Here is a 22114-nt window from a genome sequence, read left to right as displayed (position 1 = left end):
AAATTATAGTCTTTGTTTTTGTCACATTGAAACTCGCACCTTGTAACTGCAGATTAACCTCATTAAATTTAGGATACAAATCTGTTAAATAAGCAAGATATGTTTTCCATTTAATGAAATATTCTTTCAAAATTGGAATTTCAGCATCTAGAAACAGTCTCAAAAAGTGAGAAAAATCTTATCAAACATCAGCCTTTTGACAGCCAGCGTACTTCAGTGTGAAAGGGTAACTGATCACAGTTCTCGTCATTTTCTTCACATAACTGTCTACATCACATAGAATTCAACGCGTGACTTCGAATTTTGTTCTCTGCGTTAATGTCAAATTGAAAAGACTGATGCAGTATACCACTCAGATTTTTAGTAACTAAGGGTTTCGACGGATGATGCAGTTTATTGGAAGCACCTTTTGTTTAAACTGACTTGTAAATCCACGATAGCGCCTAGATATGTCAGATGCTCCATCTGCTGCCTCTTAAACTGTTTGATAAAGGGATCACTTAGCCTATGAAATTATCTTTGACATCATTAAATACTGATTGACCTTTGGGGTCTGTTGTCACTGTTCTCGCGATGATAATTTCTTCCTAGATTTCTTATCCTACAACAAAAGTAATATACTCCAACAACAATGCTTCATAATCAGGTGAAGTTGATTGGTGCTCAAAAGAATTCTTTTGAGTATATCATAAGCAGGTTTGTGTGGAACAGTCTTTAAAACTTGTTCAGTGGCTGATAAAATTAACTAATCTCCGACAGTATGTGGTTTTCACATTTTGCTATAAATAGCGAGGTAATGACAGTATGTTTTTAATAATTCCCCACTATGTTATCATCGACGGCGAGTGTTCATCAGAGACAAGGATATCGGCAGGAGTGCCCCAGCCCAGAGAATCGCGATAGCACCGTTATTAGTCTCTATATAAATGATTTGGCGGGCAGGGTGGACAGCAATGTGATACTGTGGCGTACGGTAAAGTGTCGAAGTTGAGTGACCGTAGGAGGATACAAGATGACTTACACAAAATTTCTAGTTGGTGTGATGAATGGGTGTTAGCTCTAAATGTGGAAAAATGTAATTTCATGTGGATAAGTAGGAAAAACAAACGCGTAATGTTCCGATACAGCATTAGTGGTGTCCTGCTTGACACAGTCAAGTCGTTTAAATACATGGGCGTTACGTTGCAAAGCGATATTAAATGGAACGAGCACGTGAGGATTGAGACAGGAAAGGCGAATGGTAGACTTCGGTGTATTGCGAGAATTCTAGGAATGTGTGGTTCATCTGTAAAGGTGACCACATATATGACACTAGTGTGAGCTGTTCTTGAGGACTGCTGGAGTGTTTGGAATCCGCACCAGGTCCGATTAAAGGACTTCGAAGCGCTTCATCAGGCTGCTATATTTGTTACTGGAAGGTTCGAACAACATGCATGTGTTACGGAGCTGCTTCGGGAACTCAAATGGGAGCCCCTGGTGGAAAGGCGACGTTCTTTTCGAGGAGCACCATTGAGAAAATTTAGAGAAGCAGCATTTGAAGCTGACTGCCGAACGAATATACCGCCGCCAAAACATATTGCGCGTAAAGATCACAGAGACAAGGTAATGAAATGTAGTATCAAGAATTGGATCAACAATCTTTATTGTAGCAATCATCATATTATTGCAATTACATGAGAAAGAGTGGTTACAAATCGAGCAATTATATTCAGAGCTAATATAAGGTAATATAATAAATTAGGGTTCATAAGGAAGTATTTTCCCGCGTTCTACTTGCGAGTGCAACAAGAAAGGAGTACCAGTGGTATAGGGTACCCTCCGCCACGGGCCGTAAGGTGGATTGCGGCGTTTCGATATAGATAGTTTCGTAAGTCGTGCCCTTCCACTAACACGAGCGTAAACCACTCTTTTCAACATTTATTTCCGTACTCTACACCTAGTAATCCTCCACTGATTGTCTAAACATTTAATTTATGTTCTTTCGTCTTCTTCATTACCACCTACAATCAGCTGGTCGTCTGCAAACAGTAGACTACATATACTCCAATTTCTCACTTTAAAACATTTTCTTTTATTTTTGTTGTCATGTGTATTTAGACTGACTTTGGTATCGATTGGCCAACATAAAGATATCTCGGAAATTGGGCACCCCCTGAAACATTAGTATTAATATCAGACAAAAGCTGTTCAGCGTACCGATAACAATTTTTTGGTGAATTTTGTAGCGTGTTGTACGAGTTCTCATATCCGTAGAGCCTCAATCAGGTCTCATCCCAAGAAAAGAAACACTTAAGTTCCACACATCCCGATGCCGTTCATTCATAAACCTCTTGAGTAACTGAACACAGACAGGTTAGCCTGAAAGATTTATTTTACACACAACAGAAAATTTATAAGGATAAACAACCAGGTCCTTTTTTATAGCACTCTCTTTCGACACTTTTAATCTCACTCGCACAGCTAACCAACATTTGATTTTGCTGGAGTTATTTCAGGGCTATTTTTAACTTGAGAAAAGTTTTCTGTCTTCAGACGCGTTTCATATAGTTTTCTAATGATGTCCTATCTGTTTAGCTGACGTTGTCACTAAATACCGACGTTATTTTTCTTAGGCAATTTTGTTGTGACCACACCGTAACAATATCATTTCTTTCTTGCCAGTGCTAACATCTGCATCCGTATAACTCCTCGTCCAACACCAGGTATAATCTGTAATATACACATCAGTCTTTATCACTTCCAGCTGTTTTCGTCTTTACTAATGCCACCACCACTACTGAAATGCATGACATTTATCGTACTGCTTGTCAATTTTCTGCCAAATTTCATCTTTCTTCTTTATCTTTGCTTATACCACACGTCTTTAACTGTTCTTTAAATACTCATCGCCACAGAAATCGTTACACCTAGACGGACAAAAGTGATTAGCAGTACCGTTTGCCAGATAGTTAAAGATCTGTAAGAACAATAAGTAAGAGTCAATTTGTTGTGTGTAGGCCATGCATTTATTCCCCTATGCATTACACCTCAGAATAAGATACGAAGACATTGTGTTTACCACCTAATTCGTATTTCTAGTTACTTTGGGCAAAATGCTGTCATTCGTCGGGCGTGAAATATAAACAACTGAGGATAGCACAAAAATTGTGCCGGTTGGTGCAGTGCATTTCGAATTTCATAAACCCATACGCACACGAAATACATGACGCTTGAAAATCTGATTGCCATAGTTTTATGTTATTCTAAACTGTTATGTTTTGCGCCTGTAAGATATCGATAGCAATTCTGATCATAAACACAATGTTGATTTCAAACTTTAAACAGTGGAAGTTTTGGAAAACAGTCTAAGGCAGTAGTTTCAGTGCGCTCTCGGACCACCGTGATCATTCCTGCGACTGAACTTTCTCACGTAGTTCTAGCACATTTACACGTTTCTGAAACATTTTGGCGTTTGCAATCACCTGGGAAATAACAGATTATCGAGATATAAAACTGGTATTTTATGGAGATTTCCAGGACAGGAGTATGGTACTACGAGCGATTTTTTTAGCTTTTACCGTGGGTGCGGTGGGAGATGAACAGAGGAGATGCAGATTTATTTCCTTTCTCCGTGAACTTAGAGAACTGAACTGAAACGAGATGATGACGGATGACATCACACTGAGCAAAGCATTTTCAGATTTCTTGTCGTTGTCTTTTAGTGATGATCGCCCTGTTTGTGACTTGTTACACTGTCATGAACCAATCGAGATCTGAAGTTAGCTTCTAAGGGTCCAAACCGCCGATGTCTCTGAAATAATTAACCAGTTCTAAATCACAAACTGTAACTATTTCTCTACAACTCAGTATGTCTGGTATGGTTATGCATTATTGTTCTGACTACTGCAGCAACGTAACCTGTAATTCACGTGTAAGTTTGTGCACGATCGCATTTATTTGTCTGTGTGTAACTTGTGCAAACAGTTGTAAATACAGATTGGAAGGAGTCAACTTTGCATTAGAAACTGGTAGATCTTTTCGTTCCACTGAACAGTTAACAGCACCATAGTGCTGCTGAATTAACAAACTAATTGCAAGAGATAGCAGTCTTGACTTTAATGGGAGGCTAATGCTTGTTCTGGCTTTTTCAGGAGGCCTACCCTCTGCGACCCAAGGGAACGCACATAATAAACGTTCCTCCTGGTGTCGAGAAGTTTATTAGCCTGTTCCAGAGCTTCATGAAGGAGAAGCTGAGACGAAGGGTATGTATAACTTCAGTCTTGAACTGTTTTATCCATGTCGCATATCTACATAGTGGCGATCAGCCTTCAAACTGACACGAAAGAAAGAACTAGAACCCTTCATATTATATCTTCGATTTTTATGAGGCTAAGACTTTTTTCCAAGTGTCGTACATATCCCCAGTGGCTCTTAGTGAAAATTTTGAGTTTATTCGACATGAAAGTCACTTCAGTGAAGAGAACTAATGGTTTGATATTTACGCTGTCCACCTGTCAAAAGCCTGAATGACAAGGCTTTGCAGGCGGACCGCTATGAGACTTGCACGAAGAGAATCAATGAGGTTCTGGAAGATACCGACAGGGAAGTGGAGTCACAGCGACTCCAGTGTTGAGACCATCTGCGCTAGGTAGTATGTTGTATGTTAACCGGGGACCTAGAAACGACGGAGAGGCTCCGTCCCCACCGCAGCCGCAGTGGCTCGCGACCCCACGAAACCTCCGCCGCTCCACACCAAACCCAGCGTTAATGTGCGGTTCGGGCCCCGGTGGACCCCCCAGGGAACGTCTCACACCAGACGAGTGTAACCCCTATGTTTACGTGGTAGAGTAATGGTGGTGTACGCATACGTGGAGAACTTGTCTGCGCAGCAATCGCTGACTTAGTGTAGCTGAGGTGGAATAAGGGGAACCAGCCCGCACATTCGCCGAGGCAGATGGAAAACCGCCTAGAAACCTTCCGCACACGGGCCGGCTCACCGGACCTCGACACAAGTCCGGCGGGCGGATTCGTGCCAGGGACCAGGCGCTCCTTCCCGCTCCGGAAAGCCGTGCGTTAGACCGCTCGGCTAACCGGGCGGGCTGCGATAGGTTTCTCGGCTGAGGATCCATGGTACGAACAGACTGATGGAAGTGGCCCTATTGATTCTCTATTGGGTTTAAAACCGGGATGTCTGGTGGCCAGGAGGATACGGTAAACACATCCGATGACCTTCTAATCACGCACCCACACCACAAGCTGTGTGAGACGTTGCATAGCCCTACTGGCAGATGCCATCGTGCCGAGGAAAAACAAACTCAAATAGGGGTGGACATGGTCCCCCAAGGATAGATGCAGACTTGTTTTTACCCACTGTGCTTCCAGAACGACGAGATCACCAAGGGAATGCCACCAAGACACCCTCCAAGTTATAGCCCTGCCTCCTCCAGCCTGGAGCCTTACTATGATTTCTGCAATGTGTCTGATTTCAGACGTTTCACACCATATACACCAACGGCCATCTGTCGGATGGAACACCAAACGTGATTCATCTGAGAAGGCCACTTGTCACCACTCAGTAGACACCCAGTTGTTGTACTGGCGTTCAAATGTTAGCCTCCGTCGCCGATGAACAGTAGTCGGCATGGGTGCATGAACGAGACGCACCCCAGCGAAGGCCCATACGCAGCAACGTTCGCTGAACGGTCGTTGAGGAGACCCAGTTGGTTGGCCTTGGTTCATCCGGGAGGTCAATTGATCAACAGTTGACATATATTCAATTGTACACATCTCAACAACCGACGTTCACCACTACGGCACGTCGTGCGCCACAGTTGCCCCGGTGCCGGTTTTAGATAGCGTCATTTCGCCATGCGAGGTGCACGTTAACCACGGCGGCACGTGAACAGTTTACAGACTTAGCCTCTTCGAAACTGCTTCCAGCCTTGGCCCGAAAGCTAAAGATCATGCCCTCTTGGACGTCAGATAAATCGCTCCATTTTCACATTAAGACGACAACTGCACTGTTTTCCACGTCCCCCAGACGCGCGTAATATATACCACACTGCTAGTGCTTCCACTCGCAGTCTGAGTGGATATTACACGTTGATGTCGAACATGGGCGGTAGCCACATTAATATGACTGGGATGACCACTACCAACATATGACGGGTCATACTGAATGTAACTAGAGTCCTGTCACTTAAAAAGGTAAGACTGTTATCAACCCGAGTGTTCTGCTTCGTGCTTTGTGCTTTAATAGGCACGACCCTGTTGGAAGAGGTGTACCGTTGTCTTCCTCCGACCTTTGAAGTAACTTACGCGGCCACTTAGTGGGGTCCTACAGCTTAACGTGGGCTCCGACCCACAGGCCAACGTATCTTTTATCTTTGTTATTCCCGTCTCACAAAGAATACGTCGTGAGAATTCCAGATTTGTACAACTCAGGGATTCGACCGCTGGTTTCCTGTTTCTCGTGCCCATTAGCCTATTTGATTTCGTCTAGCTTGCATTGCACAATTTGTGAACGAAGGCTATCACCAGAGGCGCACCCTCGAGGTGTGTGGAAATAGCAACACGAGCAAAACAGAATCAAGGGAGTACTTGGCTTATCACGCCACAGAGATATACACTGGATTAAATTCACTGAAATGAAATAAATAGAGTGAATGGAAATGAAGTCAATAGAGATGCGTTATTATAAAGTGATATCAACGAAAACCATACAGAAATTCTGAACGTGCATCGTAATGAATATATCTTGTCAAATGAAACGTTGTCATAGATTTTTGTCACTGCATACTCATTACATTTCACGTTCCGCATATCTTAGTGGTTTGCAATGACATCATATTAGTAAATACATTTATTTATTGCATAGTTTAGTCCACAGCATGAAACTTGTCGTAATATGATGTTTTAATTTGAAATCTTCCAAGTAAACTACTAATAATTTTATTATGTTTCGTACAATACGCCTGTTTCGACAATACTGTCATTGTGAAGCACACACGCGAATATTATATACGTACAATGAAATTCATTTTCTTTTGCGATATTTGTATATGAAGTTAATTGTACATGTATACTTACATTCAGCTGGGCGAAACATACATCCATCACTGATGAATCTTTTTGTCAATTGTAGAAATTTTTTATGATGGTAAAATATTTGGTAGCTAGTTGACAGTTCTCGATGATACTATATGCTTACAAACTGGTTATATCTAGTCAGTGGTATTGTTTGAATTCATAATACTAGGAAGACTCACTATGTACATACTACAAGAACTGGAAAAAAATATTCGCACGACATACTAGCCGGGCAGACCAGCTTCCAACATAAATATTGCCTTGAAAATTTTATTGATATTCTGGAATATGATAACAGATCAAAAATAAACAACTAAAGATCACATAAACAACTAAATTATATGCAGTCAGACAATACCGCTGACTATATATAACAACTTTGTAAACGTACAGCCTCATTGAGAAATGTCAAGTAGCAGCCAAATTACTATGTGAGTTTATTTTACCATCATAAAAACATCGACAATTGACAAAAGGATTCGTCACTAATGCAGCCTGTACGTCTCGCCCAGCTATGCGTAAGTGTACACGTTCAGTTGACTCCATATACAAATATTGCCAAAGTAAATGAGTTTTACCAGCTGTTATATCTGCAGGTGTACTTGAAAATGGTAGTACTATCGAAATAGGCCTACTACACAAAGAATAATAAAACTAATAGCAGCTAACTTTGAATATTCATTTAGTGAATTTAATTCAGCTGATACATATCCTCTGCGACAGGGAAAGCCACGATTCTCCTATGACTGCGTTCCCTCAACCATGTTATCATAACATACAATGTGTGGTATTTCTTTGCAGAAATCATTGCAGGAAAAATTGAAGATATTCAAAATCCGCGTCAGACCTGGATTCATGCTCAAGTAATGCTCATATATCCTACTGGGTAAGGCGACAACTTGCAAAAATCAGGAGACAAGGGTTCAAGTCTCGGTAGGATACAAGTTTTCAACCTTCGCGCATCCATCTTTCGATAGATTACGGTACGACAACTTTTACTATATCTTTATGTCGTAGGGATAACACCCTCAGCTGTATCTGTATGTCTTACTTGATTTGAAATTGAGTCTGACGTTACATTACACCATTTTCGGATCCTTGAATTCAGTAAATATATATTTGGTCATAAAACGTAGTGTAAAACAATCTAAACTTACTTTTAAAACTGGCCATTCACTAACAGCATTAAAATAAGGAACTACAATTTCTATATGTACACGTGAGTGTATGATCCCATTCTAATGGAAACACATCCAGCATGTCGCAAACACACTACCCGACCTTAGCTATATGTTACATTTCAAGTTTTTAATACTTTGATGATCACATGCACATACCTGGAATTATTTTCTTTGAATGGAGTTAATGCAGATCTAGCAATATGTCGTCATCAGGAGAAACAAAACTGGAGCTTCGAATGTTAGATCCCTTAATCGGGCAAGTAGGTTAGAAAAGGGAAATGGATAGGTTGAAGTCACGCTAGCGTGGCTTAGCGAAGTTCGGTGGCAGAAGGAAAAGGACTTATGGTCAGATGAGTATATGGTTATAAATACAGAATTAAATAAGGGTAATGCGGGAGTAGGATTAATAATAAATAAGAAGATAGGAATGCGGGTAAGCTACTATGAACAGCACAGTGACTGCATTACTATACCCACGATAGACACTAAGTCCACACTCACCACAGTACTACGAGTTAATATACCATCGAACTCCGCTGATGATGAAGAGAATGAAAAAATGTATGATGAGATAAAAGAAACTATTCAGATAGTTAGGGCAAAGGAAAATTTAATTGTGATGGGGGGCTAGAATTCGATAATAAGAAAAGGAAGAGAAGGAAAAATAGTGGATGAATATGGACTGGGGGGAAAAAATGGAAAAGGAAGCCACCTGGTAGAGTTCTGAACAGAGCGTAGCTTAATCATCGCTAAGACTTGGTTTAAGAATCGTAAAAGAAGATCGTATACGTGTAAGGGACATAGAGACACCATAAGTTTTTAGATTGATTAAATAATGGTTATACAGAGATTTAGGAACCAGATTTGAAACTGTAAGACATTTCCAGGGGCAGATGTGCACTCTGATCACAATTTATTGCTGATGAACTATAGATTAAAACTGAAGAAACTGTAAATTTAGGAAATTAAGGAGATCAGACGTGGATAATTTGAAAGAACAATGTTGAGAATTTTAGAGGGAGCATTAAGCAACGACTGACTATAACAGGGGAAATCAGTAAAGTAGAGGACGAATGGTTAACCTTAAGAGATAAAATAGAGAAAGCAGCAAAGGAGCAAATAGGTAAAAAGACAATGCCAAGTAGAGATCCTTGGATATCACAGGAGATATTGAATGGAACTGATGAAAAGAGAAAATACAAAAATGCACCAAATTAAGCAGGAGACAGAGAACACAAAAGTCTGAAAAATGAAAGTGGAAAGAAGAGAAAATTGGCTATCACAAATGACTAGAGGAAAAATGTAAGGATTTAGAAGCATATTCCGCTCAGGGAAAGATAGATACCGCCTACATGGAAACTAAAGTGGTCTTTGGGGAAAAGAGGAGCAGTTGCTTGAATATCAAGAGCTCAGCTGGAAAACCATTGGTAAGTAAGCAAGGGAAAGCTGAAAGGTGAAAGGAGTATACAGAGGTCCTATGCAAGAGAGATGAACTTGAAGGCAATATTATAGCATGGGAAGAGGACGTAGACGAAAATTAAATGGGAGCTACAGTACTGCGAGAAAAATTTGACAGAGCACTAAAGTCCTAAGTCGAAACAAGGTCCCCTGGCGTAGATGACATTCCGTCAGATCTAGCCTCGGGAAAGCCAGCCATAACAAAACTATTCCATCTGGTGTGCAACATGTGTGAGACAGACGAAATACCCTCAGCCATCAAGAAGAAAGTAATAATTAAAACTCCAAATAAAGCAGGTGCTGATAGGTGTAAATGTTACCGAACAATCAGTTTAATAAGCCATGGCTGCAAAATAATAACACGAATTCTTTACTAAAGAATGGAAAAAACTGGTAGATGCCGACCTCGGGTAAGATCAGTTTGAATTCCGGAGAAATGTAGCAACGCGCGAGGCAGTACTAACGCTAGGACTTCTCTTAGGACATAGGTTAAGGAAAGGCTAACCAAAGTTTATAGCGTTTGTAGACTAGAGAGAGATTTTGAAAATGTTGACTACAATACTCTCTCTGAAATTCTGAAGGTATCATGGCTAAAATATAGAGAGCGAAAGACTATTTACAACTTGAACAAAAACCAGATGGCAGTTATAAGAGTCGAGGGACGTAAAAGGGAAGCGTTGAAAAGGGAGTGAGACAGCATTGTAGCTATTCCCCGATCTTATTCAATCTGTACATTGAACAAGCAGTAAAGAAAACCAAAAGAAAAATTAGGGGAGGAGTTAAAGTCCAAGGAGAAAAAATGAAAACTTCGAGATTTGCCGACGATACTGTAATTTGGTCAGAGACAGCATAGGACTTGGAGGAGCAGTTGAACGGAATTGACAGTGTCTTGAAAGGAGAATAAAAGATGAATATCTACATCTACATCTATATCTATACTCAGCAAACCACCGTGAGGTGTATGGGAGAGGGTACGTCCCACTGTGCCAGTTATTAGGGTTTCTTCCCGTTCCATTCACGTATTGAGCACGGGAAGAATGATTGTTCGAATGCATCTGTCCGTGCAGTAATTATTCTAATCTTGTCCTCACGATACGCGGAATGAAGGGGGTTGTAGTATATCCCTAGAGTAACCATTTACAGCCGGTTCTTGAAACTTTGTTAATAGGTTTCCTCGGGATGGTTTACGTCTCTCTTCAGGAGTCTGCCATTTCAGTCCCTTCAGTAGATCTGTGACACTCTCCAATGGATTAAACAAACCTGTGACCATTCGTGCAAAACAAGGATAATGGAATGTAGTCGAATTAAATAAGGTGATGCTGAGGGAATTAGATTAGAAAACGACGCACTTAAAGTTGTAGATAAGATTTGCAAAGTGGGTAGCAAAATAACTGATAATGGCCAATGTAGAGCATATAAATGGTAGACGCAACGACAGGAAAAGCATTTCTGACGGAGAGAAACCTGTTAATATCGAATACAGACTCAGGTGTTAGGAAATCTTTTCTGATGTTATTTGTCTGAAATGCAGCCATGTGTGGAAGTGAAATGTGAACGACAAACAGTTTAAACAGGAAGAGAATAGAAGCTTTTGAAAGGTGGAACTACAGAAGAATGCTGAAGATTAGATGTGGAGATCACGAAAATTATGATGACGTGCTCAATAAAGTAGAAGAGAAAAATATTTGTAACACAGTTTGACTAAGAGGAGGAATAGGTCGATAGGACACATTCTGAGACATCAAGGGATCACCACTTTAATAGTGGAGGGAGATATGATAGACAAAAAATCGTAGAGAGAGCCCAAGGGATGAATACAGAAAGCATATCCTGAAAGATATACACTGCAGTAATTATTTGCAGATGAAGAAATTGCACAGGATAGAGTAGCTTGGAGAACTGCATCAAACCATTCTTTGGAATGAAGACCACAACAACAACACGATAAAAGATAAGTATAGCGTTTTCTGGGACCCGAAGATTGTCAAATGTAACATCGAAATCGTTTATAAATAAAATAAAACCTTTAAATGCAGCTAACGGTATCATCCCTACTAATAAAGGCAAACTTTCAATTATCACGACGAATTATTTACTCTACTTGTTCAACGCATCTGAGCGCTTTTTACTTTTATTACATGTCACTGCATTTTCATTGATTTCATTCCCAATGACCCATTCATGCACTTAATTCAGTTCATGTTCCTTCCTTATTTGTGACTCCTACCAGAACTTGTAATATTCACAAACGGTAATGTAATGCCTTTACGTTTAAATATTTCGTGCCGGAATACGGAAGACGGAAATCAAAGTACGTCACTAGCTCCATTAATAACACAATGACTCTGTGACACGGCGAGCAACGTACAAAACATCGTGCATTTCCTTAGCGAAGCACAGAAGCTAGACAGAGAAAACAAATGTCACATGCCAGTGGCCAACGGAATGTGGCTAAAATAAGAGAGTTCGGTTGAACAACTTCATACCCAGCCCCGACACAAGATATAAACCATTTTGCACTTTACTCCAAAAATCTTGAAAGAACATGAGGAATTTTTAAATCTCCAAATATGGAGAACGTGAAATACAATTGTCGATCAGCACTTCATTAGACACACGTTTCCGTAGTCACTGCTAAGTGCCGCTTGTAATCGTGTAAAGAACGACTTCGCTGGACTGTGAGTAAATGGAAAAGAGTGATTTTGAGCGATGAATCACGCTATACCCTGTGGCACTCGGATGGAGGGATTTGGGTTTGGCAAACGCCTAGAAAAAATTACCTGCCGCCATTTACCGTGCCAACAGTGAAGTGCGATGGAGGTTGTGTTATGGTATGGGAGTTTCTTTCACGTTTAGGGTACATCCCCTTACTGTGCTTCAGAAAACGCTAAATGTGGAAGGATATGAACACATTTTAAAGCATTGTATACTACGTACAATAGACAAACAGCTCGGAGACAATTATTTGTATCGGCATGACAGTGTACCCTTTCATAAAGAATCATTTGATGCGCAATGGTTTTTTGAACAATAATATTCCTGAAATTGACTGACCATCCAGGGACCCGACCTGAACTCAACTGAACACCTTTGGGATCAGTTATTACGTCGACTTCGCTCCAGGCCCAGCATTCAAAATCTATACTTTATCTGGTTTCAGCTTCTGAGGAAGAATGGACTGCCATTCCATCACAGACATTCAGATACCTCATTGAAAGTGTGCTCAGCAGAGTTCAAATTGTCATAAAGGCGAATGGTGGACACAGCCCATACTAATGTCCGTATACTTTTGATGAGATAATGTATTTTAAGTACACTTACGACCTTCTTTATAATATCAGTACTGACGAACTTCTTTATAATATCAGTACTGACCAAAACTCTGTCTCCACAAAGTATGTATAGACAACTATGTATAGATAAACAATGTACACTGTATCTAAAATCAACTTATTGTGTTTCTTTGTTCTGTTTCTCGGAAAGCAGAAGAAGGCGTTACGTAAATGAGTAACGTATTCGCTACAGTATGAGTTGGAATTCCACAGCAATTTATTTCAATAGGATATAAGAATGCTGACAACCGAATCTAGATTCTGAAATTTAATCTAAAACTGACAGCGTCGGCCTGCCACCAAAAATAAAATAGCTATTAATAATATAATTCTTTAAAATAGTATCTCTTTAGCAGTTCCATCTGTAGATTATCTGAATGGCTGGTTTGGAAGATTGCAGAGCTCTATGCTACAGTAACACAAATGCATTCGAGTGGAAAACAAATAATTATTTTCGTTTTCCCAATACCCATACAGAAAATAAAGCGCATTATGTAAGTAACTAGGGAAATTTCCCAGGAAAACTAACAGGTTTTTATTTATTTTTTGTTAGAAGTTATTGTTTTCATCTTGTAGAATGCTGACCTGCACCCACTCATGTATGTCTGGATTACGCAAATTTATGGATTTACAGAGCAGAAAGCAGTGCTGCACATTTACGTAGTTCACACTATCCGTTTGTTTTTCTACTGGTGTATTAATGGACTACTGGAAATGTCACACAATTGCAACATATACAGTTTGTTAACGACTAATATGAACACAAATTCTAGAAGCAAATAACATCGATAAAATTCAAATTTGAAGGAACACGAGAGATACTCTGAAACTTGATTAAAAACAGATATATTACATACATACTGTATTTCAGGTGTTTATTCACTCGAGCATGGAGACGCTGTACGAACATATTCCGAAGAAAATCCTTCCTCAGGAGTACGGCGGGGAAGCGGGTCCGATCGAGGAAATGCAGAGTAAGTACAAAAGATCGTTTAACTGTATTACACTGAGCTAGTTCGTAATGAGTTCAAATGGCTCTAAGCACTATGGGGCTTAACATCGGAGGTCATCAGTCCCCTAGACTTTGAATTACTTAAACCTAACTAACATAAGGACATCACACACATCCATGCCCGAGGCAGGATTCGAACCTGCGACTGTAGCAGCCACTTGGTTCCGGAATGAAGTGTCTAGAACCGCTTGACCACAGCGGCCGGCTCGTAATGACTGATATGCAACGTTACTGTAACTGGCTGAAGAAAAAAGATGTATTTCTCAGAGATGATTAAGATAAAAGGCATTGAACATATACTAACCTAATCGATTGTGGATTGTGTAATAAATGGTTCAAATGGCTCTGAGCACTATGGGACTTAACATCTATGGTCATCAGTCCCCTAGAACTTAGAACTACTTAAACCTAACTAACCTAAGGACAGCACACAACACCCAGCCATCACGAGGCAGAGAAAATCCCTGACCCCGCCGGGAATCGAACCCGGGAACCCGGGCGTGGGAAGCGAGAACGCTACCGCACGACCACGAGATGCGGGCTATTGTGTAATATACCGGGTGTTTGTCCTAACAGTCGTCAGGCGCATTTTGTCCGGCGCTTCAAGAGATATTTGCAGTTTCGTTTTTGCAGTACTTAAATGGAGTCAACCCAGACTAATACTGCTCATCACGTATTCCATCGACGCTCAGTGTCCATGTAAGAGCTTCGCTTTGTTTCCCATTACAAAGAAAATTATATTTAAAACGGAATTTTACCGGCCCTTTCGACAGAGCGGTACGACATTGGTCACGTGCGATATTTATTTAAGAGGGACAGTAAAACACGAAGTACATCAATTTCTCCAACAGCGATTTGGCAGCGCTGCTGCATGGCAGCCGTGGTCAGCAACACCCAGGGCACTATCAGATCGCGCTGCTGGAGTAATGGTTATACTTCGTGTTTTACTGTCCCTGTTAACAAATGTCGCACTAGACCAATATGGGGTCGCTCTATCGAAAGGACACGTAAAATAACGTTTTAAAATTAATTTTGATTCTAACGGGAAACAAACCGGCTCTTCCCGTCGACACTGGACGTTGCATGAAATACGTGGTGACAGTATCTGTCTGAGCTGACTCCAGATACACACTGCAGAAACTAAAATGCAAATACAGGGTACGGCAGCCTTTATAGCGTAATTTGACTTGGGTAGTACAATGACGTACTGCAGGAATGCGCGCCAGCTCGTGCCGCATTCGTGTACTAATGAGCTGCCATTTCGAGTGTGACAGTGATATGGAGCGGTGGAGTGCACAGCTTCGTGCCTTTGTTGTTGAAAGTTATTTCAAGAATAACGACTCTGTTGATGCTACCCAGAGTCTATTTCGCCAGCGTTTCAACTTGGGACGTCATGGGAAAGTTCCAGATGGACGGACCATTGTGAGGTGGGTACGTGCATTTCGAACAACAGGTTCTGTTTGCAGTGGCAAACCGGGAAGAGGTGAAAGAACTGTGCGGACACCAGAAGCCGTGGAAAATGTTCGTGCTGCACTATTTCTTAGCCTAAAAGGTCTGCTCGTTGTCATGCGCAAACTCTGCATACGCCCGATCGCTCATTCAGGAGAATATTGCACGAAGATTTCTATTTTCACCCACATAAGCTGCCGATTGTTCAGGAAATTACGCCTCGCGATTGGGTTTCACGCGAAACGTTCTGCTTAACCATGCGTGATCTCCTTCGCCAAAATCCACAAATGTTGCACACAATTCTGATGACAGATGATTTCGAGTTATGTGGTTCAGTGAATAAACAGAATATACGTTATTGGAGTCATGTAAACCCGCATGAACTGCACGTCAAGCCCTTGCACAGTTGTCGTGTCACAGTGTGGTGTGGAGTTGCTTCCTTTGGGATTATTGGCCCTTACTTCTTTGAGGATGACATCGGTGTGGCTGTAACTGTCACCAGTGAACGCTACCTAAAGATGCTGTAAGACTTCGTTCTTCCCCAATTAAGTATGGTCGATGTGGATGTGGAACAAACATGGTTTCAACAAGACGGAGGTACCTCGCATACAGCGAGAATTTGCATGGATTTCTTGCTAGAGACATTTCCCGGCAGAGTAATTTCCCGTTTTGGTGACATTTCCTGGCTGACTCGCTCACCTGACCTTTCATGTGCAGGCTTTTTCCTTTGGGACTGCCTGAAGTAAGAAGTGTTCCGAACACGTTGTACCACCATTCTTGAGTTGCAGGATCGCATCAGAACTGCCGTCGGCAATGTCCCAGGGAATACGTTACGCCGAGTTATGGAAAGCTTCCAACGCCACCTAGATGAATGTGTTGTGCAAAGGGAGCATCATTTGACAGGAGTCATATTCAAAAATTAATCCTCGCAATGGACAATGACTTACACCTTACACATTATTAAATGGCATACCTTTAACTATTAATTGACGTAAAATGTAATAAATAAATTACAGTTACTGCCTGATGGTGTGTTTTTAATATCCTACTATGAACGCTGCCGCACCCTGTACATGCCGAAAATCCAGAGAAAATGCGACTGACGGCTCTCGGGAGAGACACGCTGTATAATACAGCGCTCTAACAGAAATAGTAAAATTTGGATGGGATGTAGTTTAAACTGAACGTCCAAAATTATTTACGCGAAGTCTGCAGCAGAAGACAATTCACTAATATTACAAAAATTGCAGTTGTCCTGTTTCACAAGTTAGGAGACAGACGAGACATACTGAAACTATTGACCTATCAGCCTCCTCCCCGTTACGTTCGCAATATTCACTAAAATTATTACCACACGTATAGAAAGATCATTGGACTTCAGTGAAGCTAAGAAACAAGCTAGCTTTAGAACTGATGTGACACAACCGACGACCTGCAAGCCATGTACTAAACTACAGAAGTGATCAGTACGTATGTATGAATTGCAGCTTTGTCTGCAATACATAGATACTGACAAAGCTTTGATTTCAACTATAACAGGACGTCTGCCAAATAGCCCTTGAAAAAAAAAGTATTGAGTCACCCGGTGTTAGCGCACTGAAGAACATAAATGTGAGGGCTACACATTCAATTCAACTTCGTCACCGGCCGCTGTGGACGAGCGGTTCTAGGCACTTCAGTCCGGAACCGGGCGACCGCTACGGCCGCAGGTTCGAATCCTGCCTGGGGCATGGATGCTTGTGATGTTTAAGTAGTTCTAAGTTCTAGGGGACTGATGACCTTAGATTTTAAGTCCCATAGTGCTCAGAACCATTTTAACCATTTTGAATCAACTTCGTCAACAAGGAGGAAGTTAACTACTGAAGGAAAGAGCAAAACTAACAGTGAGACCAATGAACTAGATGATGATCTTTTCATTTACGACATCTGAACGCGATGGTTGAGTCGAGAGCAAAAGACGAAACTAGATAATTAAAACTGGGTAGCAATGCTTCTCCTAATACATATAGTTTTGGAAACCAAAATTAAGGAGGACATCCAAAGTAAGTTAACCGTGAAAGACGACATTTCCACTCCAAACCTCAAGATACAATTAGAATGTGGCTACTTATTTCCGAAATACAGTCAGCTCTCGATAATTCGAAGATCAAGGGACTTCAAAAAATGTTCGAATAGTTAACAGCTCGATTTAAATGAAGTTTGGCTGATAGAGTTGGATGAAATCATGAAAAGCCGAAATAAAGGTATCCCCTACAAAAATAAAATTACAAAATTCACAGTAGTTTCAATAACATTCGCATCTTTTACAAGGATAAGTAAAAAGTAACAGCTACAAGAGAGACTAAAAGGAAGTTGATTTCGTTTTTCTATTTAATTAATTTTTATAGACACTGCCTGCCAAAAAAATTGAAGTACCCAGAAGCGGAGGAGGAAAAGGATTGAAACTTCGTGGTTTGTGAATATGTGGTGTTATTTCAGTGATTGCAATAATATGGAATCAAATTTACGATGAACTTTGCAGTTTGCGCCCACTTATCAGTATGACGTTGCAGCCCTCTTATCTGGGTGCGTACACTGATTCCGTTGGGAAGCATGTCATATATCCGTTGCACCCACTCCTGATGTAAGCCGCCTCTTGTATCCTGGATACTGGTAATGGGACGGAGTTGACGTCCAAATGGCATCACACATGTTCTAATGTGGACAGATCTGCGAACCTTGCTGGCAACGGGAGCAACCCAACACAATATAATGCAGCCAGTTCGCAGAGACGTGTGCCGTGTGTAGACGTGCATTGTCCTGTTGAAAAATAGTACCAATGTACTGTCGCATGAAACGTAACAGATGAGGATGCAGTATGTCCGAGACGCACCGTGTGCCAACAGAGTTCCCTGAACCACTACCATTCTTGACCTAATGTCATACCCGATGGCTCCCAACACCATCACTCCACGAGTAAGAGTACTATGCCGCTCCAAAACATTGGAAGAATGGGCCCCCTGCATTTTTCCATACTCAGGGACGATGGTCATCCAAGACAGTACAGAACTTGGGTTTATCGCTAAACACAACGCGACGTCATTAATATTTAGTCCATATTTCTTGATCATGACCCCACTCGAGACGAGGCCGTTTGTGTTGTGGTGTTATTGGCAGCCTACGCGTGGGACGGGAGTTCCTCGGGCTACTCCGACCAACATTGCGGGATGACAGAATGTCGCAGAGAGTCAATTAATTTGTAAGCTTTTTATGTAATTTATCTGTGTATGAAATGCTGAATATTCTTTTTCAAAAACTTTCTCCGATAGTAACGTAGCTGCTGAGCAATAATGACTGTTGTTTGGTCCTGTATTACGCTTGTGAACAATGTTGTGAAAAAAACTTTAATCTTAGTGAAACGCTGAATTTTAAACAATGGCAATGAATCTAATTAAATCCCAAAAGAAATTAGTCGTGTATTCAGGGAAAACTATGTTACAAACTCAATACTGAAGCACGTCATGAAAGCTACGTAACATGAAGTGGAATATCTGACTTGAAATATAAGAAAATAAAAATACTCCTCAACTCGGAAGAAAATAACTGTTGTGATTATCTTCAATGTTCACTCTAAATGAATCTGCTTACTTAGCACAACAATTAAAAATTCTGGCCACGTACTGTTTGCTTACAAGAATGAAAGTCAGATCTGCCCTGAAATAAAAGTAACTTACCTCTTGCTCAGCATGCTATTTTGTTTCTGGTGTACTGAAGTTCCCGAAAACAAACATATCATCAAATGCAGCAGTAAAGTATAATCTACTCACTACAAAATTTTTCTTTGCTCGTCAGAAACAAACTGTGGCTGCGTGTGTCGTAACGTGCAATGCGCACACGACAAAGAATTTAAAACTCTACTAAGAATGCTGGAGAGCAGTTTTACTTTAAGGAAAAACCTTATTGAAAAATTAAACTCTAATTGCTGTCAAAAAAGGACTGTAAAACACGAGAAGACTCAAAAAATTATGGAATTCACTTATTACAAAAATTACAGACATCTAAACCAACTGTGTTATTCATGACATGATGAAAACAAAATTTCCGCAAATACTTCAGTTTTATTTTGGCAAGGAATCAGTGGTCTTTCTTTAGCGCAGGGACTTCCAGTATGTTTGGTCAAGCGCTTTTTCTATTCTAGCCAAAGCTGAAAATATACCAGTCTACTTCCATTCTAAGGATCTATCAGCGCAACGTTCCCAGTGACGACTTTGCTTCTTCTGGTGTAATAGATGCATTGCAGCTGATTTTGTTACTCCTTGATGAACCTACATTTCTTAAAACTGTTAGAAATCTTCATCAGAGTAACATTTTTCTAAGCCTTACTAGCAACGGCCATACTGTTATTTTGGGCCTTAGTGCTACCTAACACCATGGTCAGAACTTTTTGAGGTGCAAAGTTTTATTGTTTTGAATTATTCGTTTGTCAAATGTTTTAATTTCGATGTGGTCGTCTCAGGAGGAATAAAATCATATTATATAAATGTTGAGTGTTGTTATGAACTTCGCAAATGTCCAGAAGAAAACAGGATTTTCAGCTTCTAGTTTTTCGTTTTTTTGTTCAACCTCAATGGCCGCTCACTGAGCAATTCTGTTGTCATCCACGCCTTTTTGATGCAGCCATAAGACATAGAAACGATTTTATACTCATGGAACATAGACTGTTAGCAGCTTTCACTATTTGTTCGAATTATCGAATTTAAAAAATAATGTATTTCCACTTTGAAGTATGCGATCTTTATAAATGTTTGTATAATAATTTCTTACGTCACGATTTCATAGATGCCTAACTTATTTATTTATACATCGTATAGACGCATATATAAATATTTTTAGTCATTTAAACATAATGAAGTCATCTAACATTTGAATGAAAGTACGTAATTCGTCACATGATTAAAAAAAACTGTTTAGTGTGTGAAGCACCTCTGAAGATGGTAACTGCTAGCCGAAGTAACTATTTTATGTGCCTATGCGATCGTGACGTAGTAAATTATTACAAGTGTTAGACAGTCCTCTGTCTTCGAAATATAGTGTGTCTGGGGCGGTCTGTCAAGATAATCGCTGCGATTTATCGATTGTACCACAACACACAGAATTTGTTTGATTCATTGAGGTTCTTTCAAGGAACTGGACAACTAGTTCGATTTACCGAGAAATTCAATTCATAGAGGTTATAATCAGCGCGAGTCTATTGTAATTAACACAACACAAGATTTTATTTAACACACACTTCTGCTATTTAGACAGAAACGAGCTAACAGTGGCTTACGCCCTTCCCGGATATTCCTCATAAATTCCGTTGCTGGAACTACCGAAATTTGCTAGCTGCGAGACAAGTTCACTGCCGTGATTCAGCATTCCGTCATCTCGTGGCGTCAGGTCACACGGCCAGACGAGTGAACAGTTCTCAGGCCCTTTGCACAGATTCCGTATCTTAACAGCTTTGTTTGTCTGTTTCAGCATTCGTTCAGTGGCTTGAAACACACTTACTTCCCGTTATCGTGTGGGATTCCTTACAACTATCAGTTCCACATCGCCAGTATCTAAGGTCAAGTTACCCCGCTTTGTCTTGGTATCCTTTTGTCGATTTCATTATCCGGTAGCTTTTCGCCAAGAGGTTCAAAGTGTTTATCAGCCTAAGTACTTTTATCTCGAGCAGCACAACGTGACATACAACAAATAGCAGAGATAATTTGGAAGCTTAGTTCTGAAAATAGAAGACTGCTAATCCAGCGAGCGGTTCTCAAAATGCGGCGCCTCGTGAACTACCATTTGTTGGAGGCAAAGGGATCTCAGTGTGCTGCAGTAAGAGAGTCAGAAGCACAGACAAGCCGTGGCTACTTATTCTTTGACTGCTGAATCCAGTGAGGGCATTTTTAGTTAAAGTTTTTCCTGCAAGAAGGCGGAGGAGTGTCTTTCTCTTCATGCTGCTGTCTGTTCTGGAAATTATTAAACGCATTCACAGAAAAAACTTGGTAGCATTTTTAGACAATGATGGACGCTGTCGGCGAAATCGCATAGCTCAGAACCTCTGGGAGATTTCACCTTCTTTGGCTGACTGCATCACCGTTTACTGGAAGCATATTTCTGTACGATACCTGACTCACAAAATTAATTTTTTCAGATTAAATAAGTAGAGACTTTCCTTTTTAAAATTAAGTTTCTGCATTTAAGTTAATTCTAAATATTTGTAATTTATTTTCTAAAACTACGCTGACACGATGTTCCCTCAAAAAAGCTGTCACTGAACGTTTTCAGTAATATCCAGAAACTAATTATACCCGTAGAAGATATTCCAACAGTAGACTAATATCGTACTACAGGCAGTTCTTTTCGTTTGAGACGTCGTGTTTCAAGAATTAGTTAATATTTTTGTTGTTCCTTTGAATTCTACATCTATATCTTTACTCCGCATACCACTGTGAAGTGCATCATAGAGGGTACTTCCCTTTGTATTACTTATTATTCTTGCGGTTTCATACGAGTATGGTGCGCGGAAATAATTAGTGTTAGTTTAGTGCAAACACAGTATGTTTCAGTAATTGGTTTTTAAAAACAAGAACCTTTAGGAGCGT

The 22114-nt window shown here is 40.5% G+C and overlaps 1 protein-coding gene across 1 annotated transcript in view; it reads left to right on the top strand.

Annotated features, from left to right (window-relative positions):
- The window catches only part of LOC124545745 (alpha-tocopherol transfer protein-like), a 92860-nt gene that overhangs the window by 59047 nt on the left and 11699 nt on the right, over positions 1–22114 (top strand). The window contains exons 5-6 of the mRNA XM_047124687.1: positions 4131–4241; positions 13911–14013. Coding sequence (XP_046980643.1) covers positions 4131–4241; positions 13911–14013 — 214 coding nt within the window. The remainder of the gene's footprint in view (positions 1–4130; positions 4242–13910; positions 14014–22114) is intronic.

The sequence above is a fragment of the Schistocerca americana genome, chromosome 8, assembly GCF_021461395.2.
Source record: "Schistocerca americana isolate TAMUIC-IGC-003095 chromosome 8, iqSchAmer2.1, whole genome shotgun sequence".
NCBI classification, from domain to species: Eukaryota; Metazoa; Arthropoda; class Insecta; order Orthoptera; family Acrididae; genus Schistocerca; species Schistocerca americana.
The sequence above is the reverse complement of the archived record's forward strand: the minus strand, read 5'-3'. Positions and strand labels throughout refer to the sequence as shown.